The sequence below is a fragment of the Elephantulus edwardii genome, unplaced genomic scaffold (assembly GCF_000299155.1).
Source record: "Elephantulus edwardii isolate Elephantulus edwardi_28Jun2011 unplaced genomic scaffold, EleEdw1.0 scaffold00154, whole genome shotgun sequence".
In the NCBI taxonomy this organism is placed as follows: domain Eukaryota; kingdom Metazoa; phylum Chordata; class Mammalia; order Macroscelidea; family Macroscelididae; genus Elephantulus; species Elephantulus edwardii.
This window is the reverse complement of record NW_006399904.1, coordinates 2002272-2017759: the sequence shown is the minus strand read 5'-3', so window position 1 is coordinate 2017759 and position 15488 is coordinate 2002272. Positions and strand designations below refer to the sequence as shown.

The window sequence follows — 15488 nt, the reverse complement described above, 5'->3', positions numbered from 1 at the left end:
ATATATATATATATAATTTCTGCAATAGATTCCTGATACTGTGTAAAGAATAAGTAAGTTGAACAGTTGAACAGGCAGGAATACATGAACATGACTACACTCCAAACATATGTAGTTTTGATCAAGGGTAAATCTAGATCTATGTTAATGTTCTTGTAGTTATGTGCTGTCCAGTCACTTGTGACTCATAGTGACACTATGTAAAACAGCCCTAAACCCTGTTCTGTCTTGTCCCAATCTCACTATCTTTGACACACCCACCTCAATTACTCCAGTCACTGAATCAATCTACTTCATAGAGGGTCTTCTCCTGTGCTGTCCCTCCACCCTCCCAAGCATGACATCTCTCTCCACAGACAGAAGAAAAAAAAAAGTATGTCAGAAAAAGCTTCAGAATCCTTGCCTCCAAGGAGAAGGCCAATTTAACCCTCTCCAGAATGAACCTGTTCATTTTTTAGCAGTCCATGGTACATTCAATATTCTTCTCCAGCACCACAGCTCAAAGGTATCAATTCTCTTTCTATCCTCCCTAGTCATTGTCCAGCTCTCTGACTCATAACAAGTGATTGGAAAGATCATGGCCTGTATGAGGTGCACCTTAGTCTCTAGAGTGACACCATTGCTCCTCAGTACCATGGCGAGGTCCCTAACAGCAGAATTTCCCATCACATTACGTCTTTTAATTTGTTGGCTGCTGGTGCCAAGAGTGTTGACTGTGGAGGCAAGCAAACTAAAGCTGTGAACAATTTCAGTCTCTTCACCATTCATCTTGATGCTGCCAATTGGCCCATTGGTGAGAATCTTTGTCTTCTTGATATTGAGCCTTAATCCATATTGAAGGCTACAATCCTTGACATTCTAGAGCAAGTGCTTCAGGTCCTCCTCAGTTTCAGCAAGCAGGGTTGTGTCATCTGCATAATGCACACTCTTGATGGATCTTCCACCAATTCTGATGCCACACTTCTCTTTATAGAGCTCAGCCTCCCAGATAATTTATTCTGCATATAGGTCAAAAAGGTATGGAGACAGGACACATCCCTGGTGTACACCCTTCCCAGTTTTGAACCTTGCAGTGTTTCCTTGCTCTGTTCTGACAACTGCCTATTGGTCCAAGTATAGGTTTCACATTAGCATGATTAAGTGTTCTGGGATTCCCACTCTTTTCAGAGTCAGCCACAGTTTGTTATGATCCACACAGTCAAACTCCTTTGCATAATGAATAAAACACAGATAGACATTCCTCTGGTATTCCCTGCTTTCAGCTAAGATCCATCTAACATTAGCTAAAATATCCCTAGTACCCCAACCCCTTTTAACCCAGCCTGGACTTCTGGCAGTTCTCTCCTTATGTGCTGTTCCAGTTGTGTTTTTTTGGATAATATTCAGCAGAATCTTGCTTGCATTCTATCAGTGATATTGTTCTATAATTTCCACACTCTGTTGGTTCGTCTTTCTTTGGAATGGGAACACATATAAATCTCTTCTAGTCAGCTGGCTAAGTGGTTGTTCTCCAGATTTCTTGGTACAACTTGGTGAGCACATCCAGGCCACTATAGAGATCTATATTGTGCTAAATATATCTATAATTTTAGTAACACAAACAACAGTCTTAGTTATGAAATAAAAACTTCTTAGGTATAACCGACACCTCAACTAAATGAATTAATGTGGCTATACAATTGGGATCTCAATTTTAAGCAACAGGTCAGTCAATTGAAATAACAAAATCCACAAAGGCAATGTTGTACACCAACTATAGTGTGTAGTGATTAAGATCTTCAAAGTTAGTATGTGACCATCTGAGATGCAGGTATTGGTTTTTCTTTATCTGGAAAAAATAGAGAGAAAAGTAAGGACTCAAACAAACAGTACGAAGAACTTAAAAGGAAAACAAAAGCTCATTGCTTTAGAGTTAAAATGAACTAATAGCTAACCATCCAATCCATTTTTGAACGCTGTGTTTGAAATGGAAGTAAATTGTCTTTCTCCTATGAAGCCTCTGGTGGATTTGAACTGCCAGAGAGACACTACCTTTGTGTTAGCAACAAAATTCCCTATGGACTACACATTTAGCTCACTATTTATCACAAAGGACTAATGAATCACACAAACCACAGCCTTCACTGCTTTTCAGTTTCTTGCATTTGAGAGACGTATAATGACTAAGGATGATAGAAGGAGGATTAATGCCTTTGAGTTGTAGTTCTGGAGATGTGTTGAACAAACAGTGACTGCTAAGAGAACAAGTGTTCTAGAGAGGGTGAAACCAGGCTGCTCCCTGGAGACAAGGATTTTGAAGTTCTGTCTCACAACGTTTGGGCATGTGGCCAGGAGGGAGAGGGACATCAAGCTTGCAAGAGTGAAGGTATAGTGCAGGGGAGGAAGAGCCAAGATGATATGGAATGACTCAGTGATTGGAGAAATGGGATTAGGTCTGTCAGAGATTATGAGATTGTCTCAGGGTAAGCCAGGTTTCAGAGCTAATATACATAGGGTTGCTATGAATCATAAGTGACTCGATGGCACATAATAACAACACAGTGTTCCCTTGCTCTGTGCACACAACAGTCTTTTGGTCTATGTATAGGTTTTTCATGAGCACAATTTAGTGCTCTGGGATTCCCATTATTCTGAATGTTAGCCATTACTTTATATGATTCCACAATTGAAGGCCTTTTCATAGTCAATGAAACATAGACATTTTACTAGGATCCCTTACTTTTAACCAGGATCCATCTGACATCAGAAATTATATCCCTGGTGTCAAGGCCCTTTCTTAAATCCTTCTTGAACTTCTGGCAGTTACCTATTTATGTACTATTTTATCCATTTTTGTATGATCTTCAGCTGTATTTTGTTTGCAGAGGATATTAAAGATTTTTTTATTTTATTTTTTAAATATATTTTTATAATTTCCACATTCTGTTAGATCACCTTTCTTGATAATAAGAACAAACATGAACCTCTTCTAATCTGTTGACCAGACAGCTGCCTTCCATATTTCTTGGCATAGACTGGTGAGCACATCCAAAGCTGCATTTGTTAATTGAAAAAAGTCTATTGGTATCCTATTGATTCCTGAGGCTTATTTATTTTTAGCCAATGCTTTCAATGCAGCTTCTACTCCTGCCTTAATTACCATTGAGTCCTGTTCATATGATACTTTCTGAAATTTTTAAGTGTCAGACTGTTCCTTTTTGATACAGTGATTCAGTATATTCCCTCCGTCTTCTTTTGATGCTGTCTAGGTCATTAAATATATTGCCCATAGCACCTTTCAATATTGTGACTTGAGGTTTAAATTTCTTTTCCAGTTCTTTCAGCTTGAGAAATGCAAAGTAAATTCATTCCTTTTTGTTCCCCAATTCCAGCCCTGCACATTCCATTATAATATTTTGCTTTGTCTTCTCGAGCTATCATTTGAAATCTTCTGTTCAACTTTTTTACTTTGGAATATTTTCCCTTTGTTTTTACTTCTCAAGGCTCTCTTGCAATTTTTAGAGGCATCAAAACCACAACAATTAAAGCAAAACAACCAACTTACACCTGATTGTTAATTGAATCAAATAAGAAGCTTCTAGCTCACAGTAATCATTAATTAAATAAAAATGACCAAATAACAGGCACCTGATTGTTAATTAAATAAAAATGGCCAAACAACTTACACCTGATTGTTCATTAAGTTAAAAACACCCTATGGGAATAATTGTATGAAATGTACTATGAATTAAGATGTGTGAAAAACAGTATATATGACCTTTATAAGGAAACCCATATAAAAGAAAAATTTATTTAAAAAACAACAGCAGAAAAGAATATCTACCTTCTAGAATCCAACTACTTCAAACAATGTTTAGTTTTACTTTATATTATGAAATTAATAAGTGATTTAAGAGCAATGCATAATTATGATAACATTACCATTCTAAAAGGCAGTTTGATATACTTATTTCCAGAAGCACACATTTTTTTTTCATGTCAAGCTTTTTTTCTATCTTTCTACATAATTTTGATGTTTAATTGTTTAAGTAAAAGGTTGTTATTGTTAGGAATGGTAAAGTTGACTCTATCTCATAATGACCCTAATACAGCATCCTTTTCTGTCTTTACAATCACCAAGATGCTTAAGCCCATTGTTACAGTCACTTTACTGACCCATCTCATTGAGGATATTTCTTTTTGGTGGCATTCTACTCTTACTAAGCCTAATGTCTTTTCTTTTTGAATGGGCTGGCCCTTTCTAATATTGTGCCCCAAATATGTGACTTGAAGTCTTGCCTTTGTCCCTTCTAAGGAGCATTTTGGCAGTACATCTTAGATTTGTTTCATCATTTAGCAGTTAAATGTTATATTTTTGTTGTTAGGTGTCATCAAGTTAAGCATGACCTGGTAAACAATGGATAAAAACTGTGTCCTATTAAGTGTCATCCTCATCATCTCTGACATATTTGAGTGCATTACTACAGACACTGTGTATTATGTTAAAGGGCTACCTCTCTTTCATTGACGCTCTACTTTCTCAAGAATGATTTCCTTTTCCAAGGAATGTCCAAAAAATATGAGATAAAGCTGCAACACCCTTTCCTGTAAGAAAATCTCCAGTTGTACTTTCTCCTAGAGATAATTGTTATTTTGGTCATCTGTGGGATATGTGGTACTCCAATTGTTGTTATGTGCCATCAAGTCACTTGCAACTCATAGCAACCCTATTTACAACAGCCCTAAACTCTGCTCTATCCCGTGCCAATCTTACTGTCTCTGACATACCCAACCCGATTACCCCAGTCACTGAATCAATCCACCTCATAGAGGGTCTTCCCTTCTTGCGCTGTCTCTCCACCCTCCCAAGCATAATGTCCTCTCCAAGGACCTGTCTCTCCTTACAACATGTCCAAAGTATGTCAGACGAAGCCCCAGAATCCTTTCCTCCAAGGAGCAGACTGGTTTAACCCTGTCCACGATGAATCTGTTTTCTTGGCAGTCCATGGTACATTCAATACTCTTCTCCAGCACCACAGCTCAAAGGCATCAATTCTCCTTCTATCCTCCCTAGTCATTGTCCAGCTCTCAGACTCATAACAAGTTATTGCAAAGAGCATGGCCTGTATGAGGCGCACCTTAGTCTCCAGAGTGACACCATTGCTCTTCAATACCCTGGAGAGGTCCCTTCCCATCGCAATACATTTTTTTATTTCCTGGCTAGTGGGGCTAAGAGTGTTGATTGTGAATCCAAGCAGACTAAAGTTGTTAACAATCTCAATCTCTTCACCATCCATCCTGATGCTGCCAATTGGTCCAGTGGTGAGAATATTTGTCTTCTTGACGTTGAGCCTCAATCTATACTCTCCAATGCATAGCACGTAATTGCAAAGACGATAACTTGGATCAGGTGCACCTTAGTCTCCACTCTGACGTCATTGCTCTTCAGTACTCTTGAGTGGTCCCTCACAGCTGACTTTCCCAATGCAATTCATCTCCTGATTTCCTGGCTGCTGTTACCAAGAATGTTTGTGCAACCATGTAAACTAAAACCGTTAACTATCTCAATCTCTTCACCATTCATACTGATACTGTCAATTGGCCCAGTGGTGAGAATCTTTGTTTTCTCAATATTGAGCTTCAATCCATATTGAAGACTGCAGTCTTTGACTTTCCGCTTCAGGTCCTCCTTAGTTTCAGCAAACAGGGTTGTGTCATCGGCATAACGGAGGTTGTTGATTATTCTTCCACCAATCCTGATGCCACATTCCTCCTCGTATAGTCCAGCGTCTCGGATGATCTGAAATGGTATGGAGATAAAATACATCTCTGACGTACCCCTTTCTTGATTTTGTGCCATCCAGTGTCTTCCTGCTCTGTTCTGAAGACTGCCTCTTGGTCCAAGCATAAGTTTCACATTAGCATGATCAAATGTTCTGGGATTCCCATTCTTCTCAGAGTCAGCCATAGCTTGTTGTCATCCACACAGTCAAAAGCCTTTGCATAGTCAATGAACCATAGATAGACATTCTTCTGGTATTCTCTGCTTTCTGCCAAGGTCCATCTAACATTACCTATAATATCCCTAGTACTATGACCTCTCTAAATCCAGCCTGCACATCTGGCAGTTCTCTGTTGACATATTGTTCCAAACTTTTTTTTATAATTTTCAGCAGAATCTTGCTTGCATGTGATATCAATGATACTGTTTGATAATTCCACACTCTGTTGGGTCACCTTTCTTTGGAATGGGAGCAAATATCGATCTCTTCCAGTCAGTTGGCCAGCTGGCTGTCCTCCATATTTCCTGGCACAATTTAGTGAGTACATCCAGGGCAGAGTCTGTTTGTTGAAATAAATCAATTAGTATGCTGTCTACTCCTGGAGCCTTGTTTGTTAAATTTTGCTATTCTTACTTGGTTGAAATGATATCTCATAGTTGTTTTGATTGGCATTTCTCTTAGAGCCAGGGATTTTGAACATGTTTTTCATGTGTTTGTTCACCACCTGAATGTCTTCTTTGGTGAAGTGTCTGTTCATAGCCTGTGCCCATTTTTCAATTGGGTTGTTTCCCTTTATTTTGTTGTGGTGTTTGAGTATTCTATAAATTCTGTATTTAAGTCCCTTATCAGATGTTATTACCAAATATTTTTTTCCCAGTGAAACCACTATGCAAGGCAGTGTGGAGTTTTCTCAAAATGTTAGATATAGAAATACCATTTGATCCAACAATTCCACTACTGGAAATATACCCTAAAGAAACCAGAATTGCTACCCAAGCACATATATGCACACTTATGTTTATTGCTGCTTTGTTCCCAAAAGCAAAGTGTTGGTAACAACTAACATGCCCATCAACAAACGAATGGATAGACAAGCTGTGGTATTCACACAAAGGAGGAATTAATGAAATATTATACAAAATGTGTGACCCTTGAGGACATAATGTTGAGTTAAATATCTCAGTCACAAAAGGATAATACTACATAATGCCACCGTTGTAAATCAGGACTGACATCAGGGTTGAGGTGAAACTAAGAAAAGGGGGGATAAATAATGTAAACTGCATTGATACAGATGAGGGAGAGAACTGTCTAAAAGGGATATATGATTAGGTATTATTTGTACAACAAGAGTCCAGGATAAGAGCTGCATAGTAAAGTGGTCTGGGGGCTAGGGAGGGATTGCATAACAATGAAATACTTTTTTTTGGTTTTCTTTTTAAAGAGAAAAGCAGACTTAGGAGAGGGGTCTGCAGGGAGGAAAATGTGCAACAATGAAGGAATAGGAATTCAAGTTCTCTATAATCTTTCATTAAAATTTCAATAAAAAATATTTTTTAAACCCTGAGAAGTAGTAAAGTGCATGCAAATTAGAAAGTTAAAAAAAAAGGAACCTTTAGTGGCTTCCTACTGCTAGGAGGAAATTACCTTGTCAACCCAAAGTCTTAAAAGTTTTAATTCACTAGCTGCTCTGCGGGAGAAAGGTGGACACTGTGCCTCTGAAAACCTACTAGAAGGTCAATGATGAGTTGGTTTCAACTAGATAGCAATGAGATGAGTTTGAGTATTTTTAATCCCAAAAATAATAGCTACTTTGAATAACTAGTGAGTAATAATAAAAACTGTAATACTGCTCTTAGACTTTCTGTATTCCTGATTTGCAATGTATTTCAAAATGCATTTCAAAAAAACTCTATTTGCAGAAAATATATTATGAAAGGGGCATTTCCTGAAAAGGCACACATTAGAAATTTCTTATGCACCACATTATCTTAAAAATAACAAAAAAAATTCTATTTGCTAAATGAAAATTAATTTTCAAATCCTTTCTTGGTAAAGACACGTAATTTTGTTTAATCTAGGATTTTCCAAATTGAATTGACACTGATTTGATGATTGCTGTAAAATTCCTTATAGTCTCAGTGTTACATATAAGATGTGGGAAATTCTGATGTAATGTTACTTTAATAAAAACACTTTTCAGCAAGCTAGAAAGTTTTTTTATTTTGTTTCCAGTCTTTTATCTACTTTTAACTATATCCACAGACACAAGAGCTATGCATCTTTTCCCCCAAAGGCTTCTTATTTCAGTTCTTCTATTTCCTCAACATCAGCCCCTGGGGTTTGTCAAATGGATATCACAAGTAGAATTTCCTCTTGTAACAATAAGCTTGTCAGATAGTAAAATAATACTACACTCAACCTAGTGCTAGATATCAGGCTTAGAAGAAGTAATTGAGTGTATTCAAACCTGATTTATGCCTCTCACATTTCTGTATGCACCTGTCGAATTGTTATTCTGCAACTGTGTTTTGTTAATGCTTACAACCTTAAAGCTTCATGTTTTCAGATGTATCTCTGGAGGCAGAGCAATTTTTCATCTAACTCCGGGCTGGAAGCAATGTTTTTTTAAAAAAGAAATTCCTGTAAAATACATTTCTAAAAATATATGAACACTTGCCTTCTTTTCAATATAACTAATACATGTTCTAGTAACATACATTATTTACTGAAATATTTTCAAACCTTATTTTGATAAAATACTTATTTACATGAAATTATATCCATCTTAACTTTCAGAGTAGAAAACATTTTTATAAAATCTCTCATTTACACTATTAGACCCATTGAGGTTGTCTTGTTATTAATTCTATTTTAGATATAAGAAGTTAATATTTTTTTAAAAAAAAAGGTTAACGTTTCCATATTTTTAGCTACCAAAGTGTCGAGTAGAATTTGATTGCAGGACTTCTGAGTCCATATCCTTCACTGTGTTGTATGTTGTGGAGATAAGAACCTAATGAAGCAGTGATTAAGCCGTCAATTATTACCTGAAAGGTTATAGTCTGAAACCCTTGCAGTATCTCTCCAAGAAAAAATATCTGGAAATCATCTTACTTGCTAAAACTGAGGAAAGCCTGAAGCATTTGCTGCAGAGGGTCAAGGACTATAATCTGTAACATGAATTGAAGCTCAACATCACCACTCAAGTTTATCACCACTGGGCCAAAATGGCAATATTATGATAGATGGAAAAAGATTGAGATTGTTAACAATCTCGGGTTGCTTGGTCCCAAAATCAATACTCTTGGCATAAGTAGTCAGGAAATCAAAAGAAAAATTTTGTTAGGAAAATCTACTGTCAGGGACCTACCTCTTCAGAGTGCTGAAGAGCAAGGATGCCAGTCTAGAGACTAAAGTGCACCTGGCTTCAGCAATATTGTTCAGCTTAGAAAGCTGGACAACCAATGACCAAGGATGACAGAAGAATTGATGCATTTGAGTTATGGTGATGGAGAAGAGTATTGAACCTACCGTGAATGACCAAGAGAACTAACAGGTTGGTCTTAGGATGAAACAAAGCTGCTTCTTGGAGGAAAGGATTTTAAGAGTCTATCTCACATACTTTGGACATTGAGGCCAGAGATACCAGTCTTTGGAAAAGGATATCATGATGGGATGGTTGAAGAAAAGCACAGGAGATGAAGGCCTTGGATAAGATAGGTTCACACAATAACTGGGTAATGAGCATAGGTGTATCAGAGACAGTGAGATTGGCTCAATATAGAGCAGGTTTCAGAGCTATTGTGCATAGGGTCACTATGAGTCATAGTAGATGACTTGACAGCACATAACAACAGCAACAACAAACCTCATAAAGATTACCTTCAAAAGCCTTGGAGGGTAGTCATAATTATTATCTGAAAAAAAAAAACCAAAAAACTGTAGAGCCTAACAATAACAACAGCATATTTGCATACCATCCATGGGTAGCACAAAGAGTTCACATTTGGTGGCCTGGTCCCGAAGGAATTGCACAGCTGCACTGGTACTCTAATGGTAAAAAGCTGCCCTGCAATCCCGGAGGCATATGGTCTGAATTCACCAGCTGCTCCATGGGAGAATGATTCTCCCATGTGATTAACTGCCTCTAAAAAGGCTTCACCTCTCTGGTGACTTGAATCCACCAGCAACTCCATAGGAAACAAATGACTAATTTCTTCTCAAGTAATGTAAAGCTTCAGAAATACAATGAACATTCAGTTATGAGTCAGATCTGACTCAAAGGCAATATTGTTGTTGTGTTTCATTGAATCAAAACCAAGCCACAGCTGGCCCTCCAGTGGATTTTCAGAGGCAGTTAATCACATGGGAGGATCCATCTTCCATGGAGCAGCTGGTGGATTCAAACCATGTGCCTTCAGGTTTACAGCCCAGCTTCTTACCACTAGAGCACCAGAGTTTCCTCAAAGGTGATGAGATTGAGATTTTTTGTTTGTTTTACTAACCTAAAAGTTATTGGTTCAATACCACCCAGAAGTGAAATTAAAGAAAGTTTGGAACCTATAAAGATCTCAGGCAAGGGCATTTTATGTAGCACATGTGTGAAGTTGCTGTGGGTCAGAATTGATAAATTAATTTGAGTTTGGCTACTGTATACATAATCTCTACATATATTACTTATTGTTTGCAGTGTTTTGATTGCATAACAGAAAAGTAGCACATTTACTGATTTTTCTTAAAAGAATTCTTTCTTGAATAGTGTGTAATTCTTATTTTCTAATTGTGCAGGGTTGGTGCAAATGTCCAGTTCTCCTGTGAGGATAATTACGTGCTCCAGGGCTCCAAAAGCATCACCTGTCAGAGGGTCACAGAGACACTTGCTGCTTGGAGCGACCACCGACCAATCTGTCGAGGTGAGTGCATGCTGTGGATCATGGCTCAGGAATTCTGTTACACAGGGGTCAGGAGTGGTTTACTAAACATACAAGGAGAGTCAAATGAAGCATTATAAATAGAGCAGTCATTAGGATTTTTTTTCATACTGTTGAAAAAATACGATTAATTTTTTTTTTAATTACAAGGACACCAAAAATTTCCCTGATATTGGTGGTTTCATGTTTCAAGAAAATAATGACTAAATCTAATAAGTAAATCTCCCTTTCTCTTTCTCTCTCTCTCACACACACACACACACACACACACGCTTGATACAACTCAGTATCCCCCCTCTTTATATAATATGATTTATTATGCATATATATGGATATATGTTACATAATCAGAAACTTTAGAAAGACCTATGTGTGCTTCTGAAAACCTAAATTTCCTTCAAACATAATTGAGTTTGTGTACTTTGGTTTTGATTAAATACATTAAATGGGTAGTTAATGTTACTGTGATTCCTAGTCACGATTTTATTAATAGATTACCTTAAACTAAACACTGACCAAGTTAACCAAGCAAAAATGTTGCAACATCATAATTATCAATGAAAATAATTTTAACATGTTTATAAACTATATAATTCCTTTCAGAATTGTAGAAGTCACAGTGAAAATATAAAAAATATTTTTGTTTTTAGATGCTGTTGAGTCTAGTACAACTCATAGCAGCCCTATGAACAAAAGATCTGAACCCTGTTCTATCCTGTGTGGTCCTCACACTTCTGGACACACAAGAGCTCATTGCAGCAGTCACTGTGTCAATCCACCTAGTTTAGAGTCTTCCTCTTCTTCACCGACCCTCCACCCTTCCCAGCATCATGTCCTTCTTCCAGTAATAACTCCTCCTAGAAACATGCCCAGAGTATGTGAGGTGAAGCCTCCAAAGAGCAGCCTGGCCGCACCCTCTCCAAGACCTATCTATTTGTTCTCTTGGACATCCATGGGAAGTTCAGTGCCCTTCGCAAACACCACAGCTCAAAGACATCAGTTCTTCTGTCATCCTTTTTCATTGTCCAGTTCTCAGATGCATAGCAAGTAATTAGAAAGACCATGACCTGAATCAGATGCACCTTAGTCTGCAAACTGACATCAGTACTCCTCAATAACTTGGAGATGTCCCTAACTGCAGATAATTATGGATTTTTCAAAATAGAAAAAGAAATGAAAATTAAAAGAAAAACTAGTTTTGAAAAAATATTCAAATAGGTATAAATGTTCTGAAGAGAAAATTAACAAAGGAAACAAGAAGGCAGAGATGCAATATAGAAAAGTATGTTTTTCCCCTGTAACTTTTTTAAGGTAAATGGATTAATTTCTTTTTACTACACCTGAAATTAAAAATACTATGTAGTACAATTTACTATAGAATACTATAACAATCTATGGTTTAGTGTTTGCAGCAGACACAGATTTGTCATCACCTGCACCTTTGAGGTAAGAGTTTGTGTGGAATGGCTTGCAGACTAATTGTTTCCTTTTATTTTTAGCATTTTGTTAGAAAGAGGACTTTCTTTGGTTTAAGAAACGAGAATGATTGTGTCTTTCAGCTTTAGTAGATTAAGTAGTTTAGTAGACTTTACAGGTTGTTACTAGATTACTGAGTTTATTTTCTACTATTGTAAGTGAAGCATAAAATAGTGTGTGTGTGGCGGGGGTGCGCGCATGTGTACACGCCCACGCGTAGAGTCTTTTTTTTTAAAAAATAAAATACGTTATTCTTTATTGCTTTTGTTACCTGATTGTGTAGGGGGATATCGAAAGAGTTATGCTTCTAACCTAATTAATAACCTAGTTATGCTTCTAATTCTAATGGATTAGTGGGTCTAATCCATCAGAGAAACTCTACAGGAGAAAGATGGGTAATCTTCCTCCATGTGATTCACAGCCTCCAAAAACTTGTTGGAGGATGAGCTATGAGTTGGTTATGACTGGAAGGCAGTAAGTTTTTTTTAAATAGCTAAAACTGCACTATAGTTATTTCCCCTCTCAAAAATCTAAAATCTTATGGAATAAAATACAAGTTTTTATCAGAGTCTGGCCTTGAACTACTTCTTGGACCTTACTAATCTCATTTGAATTCTCCTCTTCACTTGCTCGGCTTTGGCTAGACTCAATTCACTGCTACATAAATAACAAACAGGTCCAGCCTCAAGCCACTTGCTTGTTGCTCTACCGGTATCTACTCATCATACCTACTACTTTAACTGGCATGCACACTTTTTTATTTTTCCTGTTACTTTGTTCATTTTTCTTCAAAACATAATTCTCTGATATATTTGTATATTACTTTCTAGAAAGTCTTTAGAACACAAAATTATTACCTTATAAACATTTATACAAAGTTCTAAATGTGCAAAGCATTTCCAAGTGGCAAGCTTAGTGTAAAGCTCAAACTGAAACTTGTCGTTGTTGTTTTTATGTGGAAAGATTCAGGGGAGAAACTCAAAAGTAGCTGTGAAAACTGAGCCTGGTGCTGATTGTTGAACAGACCATCAACTGCGCATGCAAGTTCAAACTGAAGATAAAGAAAATCAGATCAAATCCACAAGAACAAAAATTTGACCTTGAGTTTATCCCACCTGAGTTAAAAAACTAACTCACGTTTGACGTATTGAACATTAATTGAGATCAGACAGGCTGTGGGAAGATATCAAGAATATATTCAATGAAGAATGCAAAAGGTCATTACAAAGACAGAGAAAGAAGAAAAGACTAAGTTGGATGTCAGAAGAGACTCTAAATACTGCACAAAACCCCTCAAAAATATTGAGACCCTTTTTTTTTATTGTGGTCCAAGATGATATCCAAATTCCAGGTAATATAATGGAAAGAGGTTAGAAAATTTCAGGGAAAATTCATCCTTTCATCTTAAGGAATTCCTCCAGAGAATTGTTTGACTCAATCCAGTCAGATACTCCTTTTTTTTTTTTTTCAAAAAGCTACCTTTAATGTAAAAGTTATGTTTGTACAGAGACTGCTATTTTACAAAACAGTGTTATTTTCTTTCTTCATTTACCTCATTCCTACAAATACTGTATTTTAAAGACTAGAAGGAGGATTCAGAGGGCCTGGATGCAAAGTCACAACATTGAAATTTCAATTCATGGCTCAACTTCCAAATACAGTACACTTTCCACTTGCCCACAAAGAAAGGTATAAGTGTGCACTAAATTTAGGTCAAAGAGGAACCACGTTAAAAAGCTTAGAGATGGGGAGGTGCAGGGGGGGGGATTGTGTACCAATGAGGGAGTTTTTCTTTTGCTTTTCAAGGAGAGGAGCAAATGGGAGGGGGAGGGGTTTGTGCGGGGAGAAGGGTGCAACAATGAATGAATGGAATCCCAAAATCTCTGTAGATGTTCATTGAAATGAAAAATAAACAACCTAAATTTAAAAAAAAAAAAAAAGCTTAGAGAGAGAGAAAAGGAGGGAGGGGATTGCAATTGTCTATAATATATATATATATATATATATTATATATATGTTAATTTTGAATATAAATCTCATACATGAAAGTGTTTCCCTGTTTTCTCTGTAGTTATCTGTCAGAAAAGTGGCTAAACTCTAACCTCCTTACCATCTTTACATTATCCTATTTAATTTGGTCTAGAATTTAAATTATAGGCAATATAGATGAAAAAGTAAAGCTGTTTGTCCATAATATCTCACGTTCTGGAAGGCAGAATGGTCATTTGTAAATAACTGCATTAAATGAGTAGTCTGTTCTCCACTTGAATACTTTTTCTGTAGCTTGTATATTTTAGCCACATGGCTCTCTCACAAAGAGAAGCTTACTTTTCTTCAAAGACATGCCCCCCCCCCCACTCTGTTACACCTACTCTGCCATTTCTGATTAGTGGTCTGAAATGACTACACAGGTCTCACAGAATATCTTGTCCCAGAGAACAATAGCAAGTCCCAGCAAGAGTGATCTAGAGAAACTAAGTTGTTAGTCAACAGGATACTACACTGCAGTTACCTATATTTTAACTCTTTCATGATGTATAGTATCCACCTACACTTTGCTCTCTGACAGTAAGTGAAACCATCAAGAAAAGGCTTGTATGACTCTTCAAAATGTAATAAACAAGCATGTTCCACAATTTATTGTTTCTAGAAGGTATTGTGGGAGATGGTGCATTAAGCTTCATCCTGTAGGAGTATATGTGCCCCACTAACATATATGAGAGTCCACAGGAAATATGTATTCTATAGGCCAGTGGAGGATATACAACAAACTGATCCTATGCCTTACAACCCACATGGAGCTATACGTGACCCACCAGTGCTACCCTCCATAGTCCAGAGCAACATATTCGATTCAGAAACAGTCAATGAGTCAGCATACATTCTGTTAATGAAACAAAACAAACGATTGTATCAAGAATTCAAAGCAAAAAAGAATTTTGCATTCAAAGACATTTCAAACATGCTATACTATGTAAGGAAGGAAGAATGGCATCCATTTCTGTAATAGCTTGCCTCCGGAAAGCCTAAGAATCTGGAGAGAGGATGAGAGACACACAAGTGTTGAGGACTCTCCTTCATCAGGTCACTGTGAGTCAACTCTAAGGCACTTAACAACAACAACAACAACATACTATGTATTATTTTAAAATATTTAATTAAATAAACAATTTAGTTAATTTTTAATTTAATAATATGTTCTATAATACTCTACTTCCAAATATTATTATGTTAGCATACAGCCAGTATATGTTTCTGTTGGTGGTGTAGATACACAACCTGTTTTACAGTAACAGTAAATCTTATTTAGACCCAT

General features: G+C 36.9%; 1 protein-coding gene across 1 annotated transcript in view; it reads left to right on the top strand.

The window, feature by feature from the left end:
* Window positions 1–15488, top strand: part of CSMD1 (CUB and Sushi multiple domains 1) — a 2584888-nt gene that overhangs the window by 1466501 nt on the left and 1102899 nt on the right. The window contains exon 8 of the mRNA XM_006895025.1: window positions 10554–10678. Within this exon, the coding sequence (XP_006895087.1) occupies window positions 10554–10678 (125 nt within the window). The remainder of the gene's footprint in view (window positions 1–10553; window positions 10679–15488) is intronic.